This window comes from Lolium perenne, chromosome 7 (assembly GCF_019359855.2).
Source record: "Lolium perenne isolate Kyuss_39 chromosome 7, Kyuss_2.0, whole genome shotgun sequence".
NCBI classification, from domain to species: Eukaryota; Viridiplantae; Streptophyta; class Magnoliopsida; order Poales; family Poaceae; genus Lolium; species Lolium perenne.
Genome location: NC_067250.2, coordinates 171,220,388 through 171,238,428, shown reverse-complemented (window position 1 = coordinate 171,238,428; position 18,041 = coordinate 171,220,388). Strand labels below are relative to the sequence as shown.

At 46.7% G+C, this 18,041-nt stretch overlaps 3 protein-coding genes across 3 annotated transcripts; 2 read left to right on the top strand and 1 right to left on the bottom strand.

The window, feature by feature from the left end:
* The first annotated feature begins 1,020 nt into the window (after window positions 1–1,020).
* LOC139829673 (sister chromatid cohesion 1 protein 3-like) lies at window positions 1,021–6,057 on the top strand. The gene is made up of 9 exons (XM_051331269.2): window positions 1,021–1,315; window positions 2,269–2,530; window positions 2,616–2,662; window positions 2,754–2,785; window positions 2,866–2,933; window positions 3,004–3,383; window positions 3,599–3,764; window positions 4,273–4,415; window positions 4,504–6,057. The coding sequence occupies exons 1-9, from the start codon at window positions 1,192–1,194 to the stop codon at window positions 5,061–5,063; spliced, it is 1,782 nt and encodes a 593-aa protein (XP_051187229.1). The 5' UTR covers window positions 1,021–1,191; the 3' UTR covers window positions 5,064–6,057.
* Window positions 6,058–6,603: 546 nt separating this feature from the next.
* LOC127301049 (sister chromatid cohesion 1 protein 3) lies at window positions 6,604–11,407 on the top strand. Its single transcript, XM_051331255.2, has 11 exons — window positions 6,604–6,895; window positions 7,850–8,111; window positions 8,197–8,243; window positions 8,335–8,366; window positions 8,447–8,514; window positions 8,585–8,964; window positions 9,180–9,345; window positions 9,854–9,996; window positions 10,085–10,682; window positions 10,799–10,931; window positions 11,050–11,407. The coding sequence occupies exons 1-11, from the start codon at window positions 6,772–6,774 to the stop codon at window positions 11,146–11,148; spliced, it is 2,052 nt and encodes a 683-aa protein (XP_051187215.1). The 5' UTR covers window positions 6,604–6,771; the 3' UTR covers window positions 11,149–11,407.
* Window positions 11,408–11,736: 329 nt separating this feature from the next.
* Window positions 11,737–17,734, bottom strand: LOC127301051 (aspartyl protease family protein At5g10770-like). The gene is made up of 2 exons (XM_051331270.2): window positions 17,369–17,734; window positions 11,737–13,163 (listed from the first exon to the last, which is right to left on the bottom strand). The coding sequence occupies exons 1-2, from the start codon at window positions 17,601–17,603 to the stop codon at window positions 11,827–11,829; spliced, it is 1,572 nt and encodes a 523-aa protein (XP_051187230.1). The 5' UTR covers window positions 17,604–17,734; the 3' UTR covers window positions 11,737–11,826.
* Between the last annotated feature and the right edge of the window lie 307 nt (window positions 17,735–18,041).

Sequence of the window (18,041 nt, the reverse complement as noted above, 5' to 3'; positions counted from 1 at the left end):
CCCTACACCGTGCCTAAGCGCGAGGTGAAGGACGAGCCGGAGTTCGCCGCCGACGCCCTCCTCATCCCGAAGCCGGAGGTGAAGGATGAGCAGGACGACGAGGAAGCCGCGAAGGCGGCGCGGCTGGTGGAGTACGAGCGCCTCATTGCCAGCATCGATGACCCCGACGACTGTCCAGGGTTGCACGCGGCGTTCGCGGTGTCGCTGAACGACAAGGACGCCTGGAGGGGCGACCTCGACTTGGCGATCATAATGTCCATCCGCAACACCGGGAAGCCACTCGTCGACCTCACCGACGACGGCAAAGTTGGACCAAGCGGCGCGGTGAAGAACGAGCCTGTCGACGAGCCCGACGAGCGCGGTAAGCAGGACATCGTCGTCGACGACATGTACAACTTCCACCAGTAGTACGAGCCGTCTGGCCGCCGCATGTACTATTATGTTTATGTTAAATTTCATCGAATTTCGTTCGAATCTATGTAATATATAGCAAGTTTGAATGAATTCAATTGTTTCGATTAAAATTAAAGAATCTAAAATTCCATTTGGGGACGCGGCTGGGAAGCGACGCCCCCTAACCAAACGCTAAATTCGGCGCCGTTCGGGAACGCTTTGGGGACGCGGCTAGAGATGCTCTATAATCCTTTTGAACTTTAAACTCACATATTACTTCTTTTCGAAAATATAAACCTTTTAAAAAAACTAGATATTTCAAAGAGATAGTACATGTGTGTCGAATGGACCCCAATTTAGCAGGCCGACGTGCCGAACTTGTGAATTGTTACGAGTTCAGGAAAGTGTCGAGCATAGCACGAGCCCAACACAAACACACGTCTTTGGAAACATCCGGAAAACTACAGGCACGTACATCTCCCTACCTGTCAGTGACCCAACAGCTAGGCGCCCAGACTGAAATCCAACAACTCCGCGCCCAGAACCAAAAACCGCGCGCGAAAAGCCGCCATAACGAGGCGTCCCTCCCGCCTCCCCTCCCCTTCCAAAATAACTTCCCTCCCACCCAGAATTATTTCCAATCGCATCTCATCTTCCCCTGTACGCCAACCCCTCTTGCTCTTGCGGCACCACCGCCGCCGCCATCTCCACCGACGCAACCAAACCCTATCTCTACCCTGCAAGGCCCCCCGTCGAACCCCACCCTACGACGACGAGAGGCCAACCGGAGCGGCAGCAATGTTCTACTCCCAGTCGATCCTGGCGAGGAAGAGCCCGCTGGGCACGGTGTGGATCGCCGCGCACCTCGAGCGCAAGGTTAAGAAGGCGCAGGTCGACGGCATCGATATCCCTACCTACGCCCGTATGTTCCCCCGCTCAAAGATGCCATCTTTCCTCCCTTCTTCTCTTTCCCCGGCGGTTCGCGCTTCTTTACTCGGATTTTTTGGGGTGCGATCGGGTAGGTTGGGTATCCTTTCTTCCAAACTGTGAGCGATTAAGATCCGACATTGCGCCAACAAAAGAGTTTTGTGCAGGTTTCTTTTTCTCGGAAGGATTACGATTTGCTGCAGAAATCCCCCTCACCTCGAGCTTCATTCTATAGGATTGTCAGTTCAGGCATAGGGGGATTCCGAGGTTGGGTGGTGATACCATAGGATCGTCGACTGGTTTTGGAGAAACAATTTTGTCTGCGACAGTTGAAATTTTGTAGAAAGATATGTTCTTGTCTTGTGCAAACTGAACATGTTCGGTTACTCAGTAATAACAGTAGCCGAGTCTGTTCATCTCCCCTGGAAGTTGGGGCTCAGCTTGTTCAATTTTTTAAAAACCGTTTCCAAGATGTTATGATTTTTCTCTGGCAAAGACATGATCTTTTAAGCCGATTATGGTTCTTCTCTTAACCCTCAAAGAATTGACAATCAGCTACTTGATGTTTCAACCTGTTTCAGAGTAGTTACGAAGTTTTTCCTTTTAAATTTCCCTTTGTGCTATATAATGAGTACTGGTGATGCACAATAATTATACCGGACGGAGTTCTGTAGATAATATAAGTGCTTCATGGCTAGGAAGAGTTAGTGATGTAATCGAGTTAGGACAGAAACCATTATCTTCTTATTAGAAGACAAAATAGCTCTGCTTTTTTGTGCAAAGGCATATGCTTCCAGAGATTCACGTTATTTTTCAGTGTGTAAACGGGAAATGGTTATATTCCCATTCCTTTTTATGCATTTTTTTTTAATTTGGCACAGGTCCGCACTACCATTTTTTCTGCAAGTTTTCCCCTTGTGTTCTGATCCAAGGTTTGTGCTTTTTCAGAGTCCATAATGTTCCCTGAGGTTCCAATTGCTCTGAGGTCATCAGGGCATCTTCTTCTAGGGCTAGTTCGCATCTACTCATGGAAGGTGAATTACCTGTTTCAAGACTGTAATCGAATGCTGAGCACAATCAGAACCGCTTTTGCCTCTGTGGAAGTAGATCTGCCATTTGATGCCGACCGTGCTCCTTTTGAGGTTATCACATTGCCAGAAACATTTAACCTTGATGACATAAACCTGGATGATGCAATTCGTCAGATGGAGTAAGAATTCTTCACTCATACTTATTATTGATTTGTGTGTTACACAACCTCAATCTAATTATGTTTTTCTTTAACTTGCTGACAGAACGCCAGATAATCATCGTAAAACTTTTGAACAGATCACCTTGTCTGGTATGTAAAACTTGATGCATTCAATACTCAGTATGTTTGTTATCGTTTCAAGTTTCAACACCTGTGTTTAACTATCTCATTTGTTTTGCAGAGGAACAGTATGTGACGATCACTCTTGATGAGGTATACACTACTGTCCTCCTTTGTTTCTTTATTCATGTCAACTCTTGGTGATAACACTATTGTACATGTAAATGATGCAGGATGGTAGAGCAGAACCATCTCCTGCTGGCCGATCCTTGTTTATTGAGCCTGAACCACCTGAGCAAGGGTATGTATCTTGCGTAATACTTTTCCTCTTCATTTTGGTAGACTCATTTCTCTTTTTCAACCATGTCCAGGACATTTCCCCCATTCCCTGAGGATGCCATGTTTGTAGATCCTCCAGAAGGCAGTTTGCCAGCAAACACTACTAATGGGGATGCCATGTCTGTCGATCCCCCAGAAGACAGTTTGCCAGCAAACACTATTAATGGGGAGCAAGACTCACCAGAAAGATTGCGTGAAGCACCCGAGAGCCTGCTGAGCTTTAAAGGTGTTATTGATGGCAGTGACCCCATGGATGAAGATCCATCACCCTTCATATACAAGGCTACCACACCACCAGCAATGGACTCATCTTTATCTGCTGGTAGAGGATCTTTGCCTGGGACGTCCATGCCCAATGTATCAAGGAGTATCAGCCATGATCCTATTGAAGATGAAGATCCAAGCGGCACTGGTACGTATCTTGCTAGCTAACTCATTTATCTATGTAAAAGATGTGTTTCATCCCTTACTTATCTTTTAAGTCTTAAATAAAAAAGGAACTGTTCTGTGATTCTACCAGCAAGTATTTTTGTTGGATTGTGAAATGTTGCCTAAGATGTATCTACTCTAGATGGCATAAGTACCTCCTAATGCAACTATAATTTTCTTTTACTTATATCATTTTAGGAATCTCGTTACCTGTATTTGTCCTGGAACCATCTCCACCTCAAGTACAAGATAGCAAGAGAAAGAGAACGTTGGAAGTACAAGAGAACAAGAGAAAGAGAACGTTGGAAGTACAAGAGAACAAGAGAAGCCGCATATTTGATGAGAACATAGTAATCTCCAATGAGTAAGTTTCAATTGGCCCTGACTACAAGGACAAATTCATACCTATTTTTGTCTCGAGCAATGTCTAATTCTGCAACTTACAACACATAGTTGTGTGCATATCTGAACTTTGATTGAAATAAATTGCTTAAGAGAGTTGGCTAGCATCAAATTGTATACTTTATCACATCTAATGTGTCTGTTCAAAGACTACCAAAACAATTTTGATGCTTGCATCTGTATTATTCTATCAATGGTTTTGTGAAAAATATTCAGTGCTGCATTACCTATCATTTGTCATTGGCTTACGGAATAGGTTATGCAACAATCCCATTATTTTGTCTGGTTAAGTAAATCCTCCAGCAATTGCAGTAGATGTTTCTACGATTCACTCTGTTACAAGGAATCAATTTAAGTTTTAAACTTTCTCCATGATAATGCTGGTCGTCTCAGTGATAATTTTATCACAATGATATGATTTCTGGTGGTGATCGTCCATCTGAACCAAATTTAATCTTCTCTTTGCACAGCTATATGGGCAAACAAATTGCTGGCAAAGAACTATGTAAGCTGGCTTCCAAGAGGAAGAAACTACCCCATACAGCAGTGGATATTTGGAGATATAACAGGATCCGCCAAAAGGACAGCTTCTTCTTTGAACCTTTGGTACACGGTAAGCTAGTATGCTTGATTGATTCAGCAGGTGTATAGTCTTGTTCTCTAAAGAAACTATGTGATGCCCCCAATCTGCTCCTTTACAGGAATGTGTACTGACCTGCATAATGTCTACAAGGCTGAATTTCCTCAGGCGAGTGCCTCTGGTGCTGAGTCTGCCTCTCATGAACGGGCTAACGATGTTGCAAATGTTGAAGAGCAGGATGCACTGCCTCACCGCCACCTTACCCCCAAGTCTCCAGGAAATGCCGATGTACAACCTGAACAAGTCACTGCAACGTCTCCAGGAAATGCAGAAGCACAGCCTGAACCTCACCTCACCCCATTGTCTCCAGAAAATGGAGATGCAACACCATTTGATTTTGCACCTGAGCTTCCTCGGTTCTCTCCAGGAGGGAATCAATCTCCAGTAAGATATGATGATACCCCTTTCAAGACTCCAGGTGGAACCCCACAGTCTAGACCTGGGCAGTTCGACTCCATGGCAAGCAAGAAGGTTCAGTTTTCCTCGACAAACAAGGATATTCGGATGAAGGCAATTAAAGTCCCTGCCCGAGCTTTACTTCGACCAGTCACTCGGGGGCTACTGATGTGGGCATTACCTTTCGGGTACCAAACATTAGTCTACCTCCCTTGGCCCAACTAGGGGCCCACGAAGATTGCCCAAAGACCAAGGTGGGCTTGTACGTCGATTCCAACGTAGAAGACCTACCAGAAGATGGATTCTTGATGGACAAGGCAAAATGCGTTAATAAAGGAAAGACTAGATTAGATTTCATTGTAACCTAGTCGAGTTCGCACAGGACTCTCGGGACCTGGCCTGCTATATAAAGGTCAAGAGAGGGCCTGCCGAACAACACAACAACAGTACGTAGAACCATCACAACTTAGAGAAAAAACCCTAGAATCCTTGCCTATCGGCGAGTCGACCATAGCAACCTATCGGCTACCCCATTGTAACCCGACATATTCGATAATCAAGACCAGACAAGCAGGAAATAAGGTTTTTACCTCATTGGGGCCCCGAACCTGGGTAAATCTCTCTCCCCGTTTGTTTGGTATCCGATGTGTCGTGCTAGCCTGCAGGATTCCGTCAAACCTAAGCCCCTCATGGTGGGCATTGCCGAGGAGCTCCCTCGCCAGCGCCTTTGTCGCACCGCGCCACGCCCTACACCGTGCCTAAGCGCGAGGTGAAGGACGAGCCGGAGTTCGCCGCCGACGCCCTCCTCATCCCGAAGCCGGAGGTGAAGGATGAGCAGGACGACGAGGAAGCCGCGAAGGCGGCGCGGCTGGTGGAGTACGAGCGCCTCATTGCCAGCATCGATGACCCCGACGACTGTCCAGGGTTGCACGCGGCGTTCGCGGTGTCGCTGAACGACAAGGACGCCTGGAGGGGCGACCTCGACTTGGCGATCATAATGTCCATCCGCAACACCGGGAAGCCACTCGTCGACCTCACCGACGACGGCAAAGTTGGACCAAGCGGCGCGGTGAAGAACGAGCCTGTCGACGAGCCCGACGAGCGCGGTAAGCAGGACATCGTCGTCGACGACATGTACAACTTCCACCAGTAGTACGAGCCGTCTGGCCGCCGCATGTACTATTATGTTTATGTTAAATTTCATCGAATTTCGTTCGAATCTATGTAATATATAGCAAGTTTGAATGAATTCAATTGTTTCGATTAAAATTAAAGAATCTAAAATTCCATTTGGGGACGCGGTACGGGAAGCGACGCCCTAACCAAACGCTAAATTCGGCGCCGTTCGGGAACGCTTTGGGACGCGGTAGAGATGCTCTATAATCCTTTTGAACTTTAAACTCACATATTACTTCTTTTCGAAAATATAAACCTTTTAAAAAAACTAGATATTTCAAAGAGATAGTACATGTGTGTCGAATGGACCCCAATTTAGCAGGCCGACGTGCCGAACTTGTGAATTGTTACGAGTTCAGGAAAGTGTCGAGCATAGCACGAGCCCAACACAAACACACGTCTTTGGAAACATCCGGAAAACTACAGGCACGTACATCTCCCTACCTGTCAGTGACCCAACAGCTAGGCGCCCAGACTGAAATCCAACAACTCCGCGCCCAGAACCAAAAACCGCGCGCGAAAAGCCGCCATAACGAGGCGTCCCTCCCGCCTCCCCTCCCCTTCCAAAATAACTTCCCTCCCACCCAGAATTATTTCCAATCGCATCTCATCTTCCCCTGTACGCCAACCCCTCTTGCTCTTGCGGCACCACCGCCGCCGCCATCTCCACCGACGCAACCAAACCCTATCTCTACCCTGCAAGGCCCCCCGTCGAACCCCACCCTACGACGACGAGAGGCCAACCGGAGCGGCAGCAATGTTCTACTCCCAGTCGATCCTGGCGAGGAAGAGCCCGCTGGGCACGGTGTGGATCGCCGCGCACCTCGAGCGCAAGGTTAAGAAGGCGCAGGTCGACGGCATCGATATCCCTACCTACGCCCGTATGTTCCCCCGCTCAAAGATGCCATCTTTCCTCCCTTCTTCTCTTTCCCCGGCGGTTCGCGCTTCTTTACTCGGATTTTTTGGGGTGCGATCGGGTAGGTTGGGTATCCTTTCTTCCAAACTGTGAGCGATTAAGATCCGACATTGCGCCAACAAAAGAGTTTTGTGCAGGTTTCTTTTTCTCGGAAGGATTACGATTTGCTGCAGAAATCCCCCTCACCTCGAGCTTCATTCTATAGGATTGTCAGTTCAGGCATAGGGGGATTCCGAGGTTGGGTGGTGATACCATAGGATCGTCGACTGGTTTTGGAGAAACAATTTTGTCTGCGACAGTTGAAATTTTGTAGAAAGATATGTTCTTGTCTTGTGCAAACTGAACATGTTCGGTTACTCAGTAATAACAGTAGCCGAGTCTGTTCATCTCCCCTGGAAGTTGGGGCTCAGCTTGTTCAATTTTTTAAAAACCGTTTCCAAGATGTTATGATTTTTCTCTGGCAAAGACATGATCTTTTAAGCCGATTATGGTTCTTCTCTTAACCCTCAAAGAATTGACAATCAGCTACTTGATGTTTCAACCTGTTTCAGAGTAGTTACGAAGTTTTTCCTTTTAAATTTCCCTTTGTGCTATATAATGAGTACTGGTGATGCACAATAATTATACCGGACGGAGTTCTGTAGATAATATAAGTGCTTCATGGCTAGGAAGAGTTAGTGATGTAATCGAGTTAGGACAGAAACCATTATCTTCTTATTAGAAGACAAAATAGCTCTGCTTTTTTGTGCAAAGGCATATGCTTCCAGAGATTCACGTTATTTTTCAGTGTGTAAACGGGAAATGGTTATATTCCCATTCCTTTTTATGCATTTTTTTTTTAATTTGGCACAGGTCCGCACTACCATTTTTTCTGCAAGTTTTCCCCTTGTGTTCTGATCCAAGGTTTGTGCTTTTTCAGAGTCCATAATGTTCCCTGAGGTTCCAATTGCTCTGAGGTTATCAGGGCATCTTCTTCTAGGGCTAGTTCGCATCTACTCATGGAAGGTGAATTACCTGTTTCAAGACTGTAATCGAATGCTGAGCACAATCAGAACCGCTTTTGCCTCTGTGGAAGTAGATCTGCCATTTGATGCCGACCGTGCTCCTTTTGAGGTTATCACATTGCCAGAAACATTTAACCTTGATGACATAAACCTGGATGATGCAATTCGTCAGATGGAGTAAGAATTCTTCACTCATACTTATTATTGATTTGTGTGTTACACAACCTCAATCTAATTATGTTTTTCTTTAACTTGCTGACAGAACGCCAGATAATCATCGTAAAACTTTTGAACAGATCACCTTGTCTGGTATGTAAAACTTGATGCATTCAATACTCAGTATGTTTGTTATCGTTTCAAGTTTCAACACCTGTGTTTAACTATCTCATTTGTTTTGCAGAGGAACAGTATGTGACGATCACTCTTGATGAGGTATACACTACTGTCCTCCTTTGTTTCTTTATTCATGTCAACTCTTGGTGATAACACTATTGTACATGTAAATGATGCAGGATGGTAGAGCAGAACCATCTCCTGCTGGCCGATCCTTGTTTATTGAGCCTGAACCACCTGAGCAAGGGTATGTATCTTGCGTAATACTTTTCCTCTTCATTTTGGTAGACTCATTTCTCTTTTTCAACCATGTCCAGGACATTTCCCCCATTCCCTGAGGATGCCATGTTTGTAGATCCTCCAGAAGGCAGTTTGCCAGCAAACACTACTAATGGGGATGCCATGTCTGTCGATCCCCCAGAAGACAGTTTGCCAGCAAACACTATTAATGGGGAGCAAGACTCACCAGAAAGATTGCGTGAAGCACCCGAGAGCCTGCTGAGCTTTAAAGGTGTTATTGATGGCAGTGACCCCATGGATGAAGATCCATCACCCTTCATATACAAGGCTACCACACCACCAGCAATGGACTCATCTTTATCTGCTGGTAGAGGATCTTTGCCTGGGACGTCCATGCCCAATGTATCAAGGAGTATCAGCCATGATCCTATTGAAGATGAAGATCCAAGCGGCACTGGTACGTATCTTGCTAGCTAACTCATTTATCTATGTAAAAGATGTGTTTCATCCCTTACTTATCTTTTAAGTCTTAAATAAAAAAGGAACTGTTCTGTGATTCTACCAGCAAGTATTTTTGTTGGATTGTGAAATGTTGCCTAAGATGTATCTACTCTAGATGGCATAAGTACCTCCTAATGCAACTATAATTTTCTTTTACTTATATCATTTTAGGAATCTCGTTACCTGTATTTGTCCTGGAACCATCTCCACCTCAAGTACAAGATAGCAAGAGAAAGAGAACGTTGGAAGTACAAGAGAACAAGAGAAAGAGAACGTTGGAAGTACAAGAGAACAAGAGAAGCCGCATATTTGATGAGAACATAGTAATCTCCAATGAGTAAGTTTCAATTGGCCCTGACTACAAGGACAAATTCATACCTATTTTTGTCTCGAGCAATGTCTAATTCTGCAACTTACAACACATAGTTGTGTGCATATCTGAACTTTGATTGAAATAAATTGCTTAAGAGAGTTGGCTAGCATCAAATTGTATACTTTATCACATCTAATGTGTCTGTTCAAAGACTACCAAAACAATTTTGATGCTTGCATCTGTATTATTCTATCAATGGTTTTGTGAAAAATATTCAGTGCTGCATTACCTATCATTTGTCATTGGCTTACGGAATAGGTTATGCAACAATCCCATTATTTTGTCTGGTTAAGTAAATCCTCCAGCAATTGCAGTAGATGTTTCTACGATTCACTCTGTTACAAGGAATCAATTTAAGTTTTAAACTTTCTCCATGATAATGCTGGTCGTCTCAGTGATAATTTTATCACAATGATATGATTTCTGGTGGTGATCGTCCATCTGAACCAAATTTAATCTTCTCTTTGCACAGCTATATGGGCAAACAAATTGCTGGCAAAGAACTATGTAAGCTGGCTTCCAAGAGGAAGAAACTACCCCATACAGCAGTGGATATTTGGAGATATAACAGGATCCGCCAAAAGGACAGCTTCTTCTTTGAACCTTTGGTACACGGTAAGCTAGTATGCTTGATTGATTCAGCAGGTGTATAGTCTTGTTCTCTAAAGAAACTATGTGATGCCCCCAATCTGCTCCTTTACAGGAATGTGTACTGACCTGCATAATGTCTACAAGGCTGAATTTCCTCAGGCGAGTGCCTCTGGTGCTGAGTCTGCCTCTCATGAACGGGCTAACGATGTTGCAAATGTTGAAGAGCAGGATGCACTGCCTCACCGCCACCTTACCCCCAAGTCTCCAGGAAATGCCGATGTACAACCTGAACAAGTCACTGCAACGTCTCCAGGAAATGCAGAAGCACAGCCTGAACCTCACCTCACCCCATTGTCTCCAGAAAATGGAGATGCAACACCATTTGATTTTGCACCTGAGCTTCCTCGGTTCTCTCCAGGAGGGAATCAATCTCCAGTAAGATATGATGATACCCCTTTCAAGACTCCAGGTGGAACCCCACAGTCTAGACCTGGAGGAACTGGTGCTACGGAAATACCAGCAACATATGGCAGTTATGCATCACCTGGACAGAGCACTCGTGTGTCTGACCCGAATGGATCTCCATTCCCGTTCGATGATGAACTTGAGGAAGATCTGCCAGAGATTCCTGGGCTCATCAGTACACCTAGCATGATCTCTAGTGCGAGTACTGGCACCACAGGATTAGGTAGCATGTCTACTAGGACAAGGTAAATGAAATATGTTTCAATAGATGGCTTTACTATTATTATTTTTTTGCAGGAAAACTCTGTCATTAACTTATAATGCAAGTTCAGAGCTTGACTTGTGTTGTGTTGCATTACAGGGCTGTTGCTGAGTATTTCAGAAACAAGATATCTTCAGCCTCATCAGACGATCAACGGGGGAAATTCTGTTTGAACGGAATCTTGGAAGGGAGGACAAGGAAGCAAGCTGCACGCATGTTTTTTGAAACATTGGTAACACTCAGACCCGTAGCTAGCTATTTTTACATATAATTTCTTGTTCCTGCTAGCTCATACATATATTTTTTCTGTTCTTGATGTTGGTTTTTTCTTAATGTTTTTGTTCCTCTAGGCCCTGAAGAGTTACGATTATATTGATGTCGAGCAGGAAGAAGCATATAGTGATATTTCAGTTTCGCTTAGACCTTCACTCTCAACCGCCAAACTCTAAATGACTCGATTCGGAGTTGAGTAGCTTACTCCTTCCTCTAATAGTAGTCCTGGTTTAGGATCGAGTTGTCTTGGGCATACCAGTGTGAGTAGGGAGTGCAATGCTATGTAGTCCTTTTGGTCTTCCTGTTAAATATTTGTCATGTATCTCTGCCAACTGTGTTCAGAACCCGGCATGGGCTGTGAGTGGAGCTGAAGCGAGATACCAGTAAGTTAAACTAGCTTAGTGTCTGCAGTGCAATGGAAATACATTTCTTTGATTCCAAGTTAGCATTTACAGCAACCAAACCAAACGATAAACAGAGGAATGAAATTACGAAGTCAAGATTACAAGGAGGGTTGGTTGATGGAGTGGACGATGACCAACCGTCCGTGGTGAATTCGTTGTGCCTGGTGAAAGTGCCTGGCATGACGTGACATATGAAGCTGTAGCCTGTAGACAATGTGTCCTGGATTGGAGTTGGCCATCCGTTCACCCTTTCTGAAAGTACCCCACGATTAGCCTGGGCATCATCTACAGTACTTACGAAGTTTTTTTGATTATAGATACTTACGAGTAATACGGTTCGTAGCAACTCTTGGCACACTATTCTCAGCAAGCAACTTAACCAACCACCATCATCTCTGTTTAAGGTTACATTTTACAAACACTTGGTTAATCCAGTCTGAGTTTGTGCTATCAAATGTAGCTGCAATCCTCATCAGCAAAGCCTAGCCTTGACCCCACCGTGTCATACACCACCCTCTTGTTCTTCTGCTGGTAATTCCCTATGATAGGCATCTGGTCTTCGTACGGGAGGCTCGCCATGGCCAGGCACACCTGAGACCCGTCCTTCCTCACCATGAACAGCATCCCTGCAGGGTCCACGGTAACGTCGGCTCCGCCTTCCAGCTGCAGAGTCAGCAGCGGCACCTTCACCTCGTCGATCCCCGTCAGGTTGTAGCACGTGTCGAGGATCGAGAACCCCGGTGCGGCGGGGTACCGCGTCCCGGAGCCAAACTGGAGCGTGAACTCGGAGCGGATGGCGTGGTACACAGAAGGCGCCAGGCGCGAGATCACCGTGCCCGAGTCGATCAGTACGTTTCTGGCGCCGAGGCCAGACGCTGTCACCGCGGCGCCCCCGACGGTCGCGCCGGTGACGTTCATGAAGTAGAACGGCGGCTGCGCGGGGTCGGCGATCATGCGGGTGTATGCCACGGCCGTCGTGTTACGGTAGGCTGATGAGTCTCCGCGTCCGAGGGAGAGAGATCCTGTGGAGTCGCCGGACGTTGTCGCTGGCAGACAGTAGGAGAACACGCCGCCGAACCGGGACGACGTCTGGGAAACGAGGGAGAGCTCGGTCCTGCCGAGGCCCATGAGACCTGCCGTGCCACCGAACAGGCCGCGGTTGCTGAGGCCGCAGCCGAACACGAAGCCCTCGAGGCTGGCACCCCCGAGGCCGACCGTGTCCGTGGCAAGCACGCCGCGGCTGAACGACCCGTCGCCGTAGGCCAGCGCGTAGTAGCACCTCTCGCTACCGCTGCCGCTTCTGGCGCAGGTTCCGGGCGCGCCGGTGGCATCCTTGAGGGAGGCGGCGCAGGCGGAGGCGTTGCACGGGACGGCTGCGTAGGTGGCGGAGCCGGTGGGGTCGAAAAGCGGGTCCTGCTGCGAGTAGCAGGAGCGGCACGGCTTGCACTGCACCCATGTGAGGTCGCTGCCGGTGTCCACGATGACGGTGAAGTTGGCGACGGCGCTGGCGGACTCACCGCCGAGCGCGATGGTGGTGACGTAGTTAAGCGTCTGGAAGCGGATGCCGGAAGTAAGCGGAACCTCCGCCACCGCCTGGCCGGAGCCGGACTGAGTGGATGCTGCCCTGGGGAGCTGCAACGATGCAGTACGCGCCTCGTCGGCAGCGAGAAGGCGGGTGAGGTAACGTTCAGTTCCGGCAGGCTGGCTGCGGATGGTGGTGGGCAAATGTTGCTTCAGCTTTAACACGGTGCCCGCTGTTCTGGTTAACTCTGCTTTCTTATGCTCTCCTGGAGAAGATGAGATGGGGACAAGTGTAAGTGGGTGCTTATCAGAAATTCAGACCTGTAGATTCTGAGAGTAATGTGTAATTATTGCACATAAAATTTCTTTTATTCACTGATTTCAAACTAGATCATCATGATTTGAATTCTAGGTACGTATGGTACGGTGCGTTGTGTCAGCATATTACAAGTGAAAAGTTCACCGCAAGAAGGTCAGTGAAAAATACGAAAGGTACAATCCCAGGTACAGCTGAGAGATAGAGAATATGCATCTGTGTGAGACTGAGCCCGTGTCAACTAGAATCAGCGTTACACACCCAAAAAAAAAAGTAAAAAGTGGAGGTTGACACCTTAGGCCTCCGTATTAAAATGATGCACACAATTTTTTAAAATTATTTAACAAAATCTGACAAGATGAATATAAAGATTAACCCGAAGCCACAATCCTAGTTCCTAGTGACAGCTGCCGCTACACCTACATAAATGATGAAAGGGATAGTTACGATCGGGTCCATGTGCCTTGACCTTACACCTACACGCATAAAGCCGAAGGCCTCACCAAGACGTCCAATGACGAGCCGAAAGCACAACCGGTACAAGCGTTCACCGCATGCGAACACTCGTGAAGTTGCCACCGCCATCTTTGATCTTTCACGGACACATCTTCAGGATATGGATCACCACGAACCATTCATCATCCTCTTCAAGGCTTCTCCTTTCGCTTTCCAAAATCGGAGTTGAAGGAGGGTGAACACCTTGAGTTATTATCAGCAGTTCAAATAGAGTTTTCATTTTCATCTAGGTTATCCACATGAGTATTGCATTTAGCCATGTATGGAGCATCCCGTGCATGCATCACCATTGATTTCTGGCGGTTGTTTTGAGATTTGGATATGTATGAAATCTCTTCTCTTGTGGTCTGACACATGAAGATATCGTTTGCACACACATGCTACAATATCTACCCAGCACTAGCGACGCGCGCACACACTCTCTATCTCTCATCTATTAGCACACGCATTTTATTTTCTATCCCAGATTTAAAAGGGTTGTATGTGTTGGAATAAATATATAAATAACTATTTATTTCAACCTCTGTTTTTATGTTGATGATAACTTTTAAATAAGCTCAAAACTAACAAATTTTAAAACCTGACTTACAAAACACAATGAAGTGTCATGATTCACAATGGAACACATTCATTGTTTTCTTTTATCTTGTTTTTCATCAATATATTTTATAATTCACAATGAAGCTTCATGATTCAATCATTTAAACAAGTGCAAAATTATGATAATTCAAAACCCGAGTTCCAAAACACAAACGTCAATCTATTTTATGGTTTGAACTCTAAGGATATGCCAGTCATTTTCCAATTACGACGAACAATGTTTGAAGCACAGAGAAATAAACTGTCTCAAAAACTTACACAAGGTGATTTTCAAAGTTACATTCGATTTTGAGTCAATTTTCAAATATTGTCAAAAAAAATTCAGTATTAGTCATTTAGTCTTGTCTTAAAGCTCTATTCACCAGAAACTCAAATATTTAAACGGTTGTGAAATTGAACTTCTGCTTCAAAAGCTATAAAAGTTTCAAATTTTAAAACTAGTTCATATGAAATGTGCAAGGAGAGACGAAATATCTAACACATCCTCTAAACCAAGTGGAAAGAGAAGGTTTCCCATGCAGAAGCTAATTAGAGATGGCTACACGGGCAATGTTCGTTTGATTTGGATGACAGCCTAGCGCCATTTTTCTGATAGATACTCCATCCGTTCAAAATTATTTGCATTTTAGGTTAAGTGAAATTTAAACTTCGTAAAGTTTGATCAAATATTTAAGAAGAAATATCTACATCTAGTATGTAAAATCTATAGTATTAGAATCATCACTAAGTATATTTTTATATTATATGCATTTGGTAGTACTACTTTTTTTTCTTTTTGTTCAAACTTCATAAATTTTGGCTTGGACTTAAACCGAAACGGGATGTAAATAAAAACAGAGAGAGTAAGTAGTAGCATTTCCTATTGCAGTTGTTTTGACTCTTTTCAATTATTCAACTACTAGGAAAAAACGACTCCCGTGTCGCCTCCTCTGGCGGCCCGGGAGAGCCCAAACCCTAGCCGCCGCCGGGCGGCGCGACCTCGTCTCTCCCACCGCCGCTGCCGCTGGCTGGGTCCGCGGTGGCGGCGGACCTCGTTCCCAAAGGGGATGGGGGCCTCCGACTGTCTCTCGCAGTGGCGGAGTTTGGATCCCGGGGCGGCGGCCCCGGTCGGTGGTGGCGGGTGAGGCTCGAGCCTCCCTCGGCTGCGCGGCGCGGTGAAGCCCAGCCAAGGCGGTGCTGCTCCGGCGGTCTGGTGGCTTCGGCCTGGATGGTAACCTGGTGCTGCGGCGGCGACGAGTTGTGCCTTTCCGGCAGCTCGTCCAACGAGGTTTGTTGGGGTGGCGTCTCTCCTCTCTTGCTCTGGTGGTGGCACGCTTCGGCAGCGGCCGGTGCGTCGGGCTCCTGAGGTGCTGCGCGACCGTGGGTGGTTCGCTGATCTGGGCGGCCAGATCTGGGTGGTGTACACTGCCGGTGACGGAGGGAGGGGTGGGGGCGGGCTGCAGGGGGAAACCCTAGGTCCCCTTCTCCTCGCCTCTCGGCGTCTGGTGGTGGAGGGCTGGCCTTCGGCTGCGGCGGTGCCCAGGCGTGTGCGGTGTCTCTGGACTACGCGATCTGCTTGGTGTCTCCGGCGGCAACCATGGCCAGCCTGGGATGGTCGCCGGCTTGGGGGCCCGACCTGAATAAAGGCGGCGGTCCTAGGGTCTCTCTTGGGTGAAGATGAAGACCTGCTGGAGGCCTGGCCTTCATGATCTGACCGGAGTGTTGTGTTCCGAAAGGCGCTGCTGGCAAGTGTAACAGTGCTTCTACTGCCTGGAGTTTGCTGGATCAGTGGTATTTGGTCGTGCGCACCCATGCTTTTATTCCGACCATTTGGTCTGGAGGGAGCGGCATGAAGCTCTTTTCCGTGTTGACACCAAGAGACAACTGATCCATGATGAAGCCAGAAGAAGAGAATATCATGAAGGCCGGATTGGAGGACTAGCTAATGGAGGTTCAAGTCTTTGCGCTGTTGAGGGGCTTGCTTGGTGTTCCGGACTTCGCAGCAGTTGTGTGGAAGTGGGGGCGGCAACAAATGTGAAGTTCGGAGTCTTACCTTTCAGGGAAAAAACCCAAGGTCTGGCCTTAACTGGTTGTGCTTGGCAATGTCCTTGTTGAAGGCATTGTTTTGCGAGCGGAGACTATCTTCAGGATGAAAACCTAAGATCTTTGATCGGCCGACGACGACGGTGGTCCACTGTTCCCTTTTTGGAGGTGTCGCTTTTGATGAGTTTGAATTTCAGGTGTTGTCTTGGTGGTGGTTGTATTACTGTTGCTAGGGCTGGGATGTTGTAGCGGGACTTTTATTTCTTAGTTTTCTTTTTCTCTTTTTTGTCTGTGTGCATCCGTAATATTTTAGGGCATTGCGTTTTTGCAGAGGGGTTGGGTGCAATTGGTATCATTTAATATTAATATATTCCCTTTATCGAAAAAGGAAATAAACTATAGGCCCAGGGTTACCAATGGCGCACAAAAATCAGTGCACGTCGGTGGTATTTGCCACCGGCGCACCTATTTTGCGGGCGTAGGTGGTGTCCAAATACCACCGGTGCATCAAAGAATTTGTGTGCCGCGGGGATATGGGTCGGGGGTATGGGTCGGTCAGGTCCGGGCCAGCCCAAAAATTGAGCCTACCTTACCACCGGCGCCCCTACACCCCACCCCCGATCGCCTTTTCAGTTTTCGAAAAAATAAAAAATGATAGAAATTTTAAAAAATAAAATATTTCGAGATGTCCATGTGTTATGTCATCTTGTTTTAATAAAAAATAAGAAAGATGAATTTCAATTTTTTTTTACAAAATGACGTCATGTTTCGGCAAAACGGGATTCCGGTTGCATACGAACTCCGATGAAAATGTTTTCTATATCAAAATGTATCTACGCAAAATTTTACATCCAAAAGTTACCAGGAAGATATAACATCACCAAAATGTAGAATTGAGACAGTTTGACGCATGCATATTTCGACCAATTACAGGACTACAGCAGGTGTGAACTCTGAAGGGGATAAGCATCGCAGCATAACATCATCACTAGTTGGTGTGTAAGTGTAACTACTTACCAAGGATTTGAGCTTGCATTGGTTGCGCGTAGCGTCCCCGGATCTTCGTTGCGGCTGCAGCCCACTCCAACTCACGCAGCGAAAGCACCGCACTCTTCTTCCCGACGGCGACGACGACGCTCCCGCCGCCATTGGCGCTGCTGCTGGCGGCGGTGACACTAAAAGCAGCGGCGAGAAGCGCAAGGACACTAAGAAGATGGTGCACGCGAGCACAACTGGAAGAACTGGCCGCCATTGCAATTGCAATGAACGACGGTGGGCACGGTAGTGGACCTCGCCGGAAGCGACCAAGCAGGAGATGGGGGAGTGCAGAAGATACAAGAGAATGTGAATGTGAGAGAACGGGGGAATATGTATAGTCTATACGTACAGTAATGCAGGGTCACGGAGATAGAAGAAGAGATTATCGGAGGCGTCCAGAAGAGAACAAAGTGCTAGAGAGAGAGAGAGAGAGTACGCTGTCACTAAGTTGGAAGTATGCGCCTGGAGGAGAGAGGGAATATGCATGAACGTCTGATGGGTTCGGGCACAAGAGTACTGTAATGTTGTAGCTTTGTGAAACACATTTGGAATCACGGGCACAAACCGGAGAGAGAAGCGCCTATTGTTTGCTTGCGGAGAGGATGGTATCAAGGCGTGCACGATCACTTGGCCGGCCGTCCGGCTGGCAGCA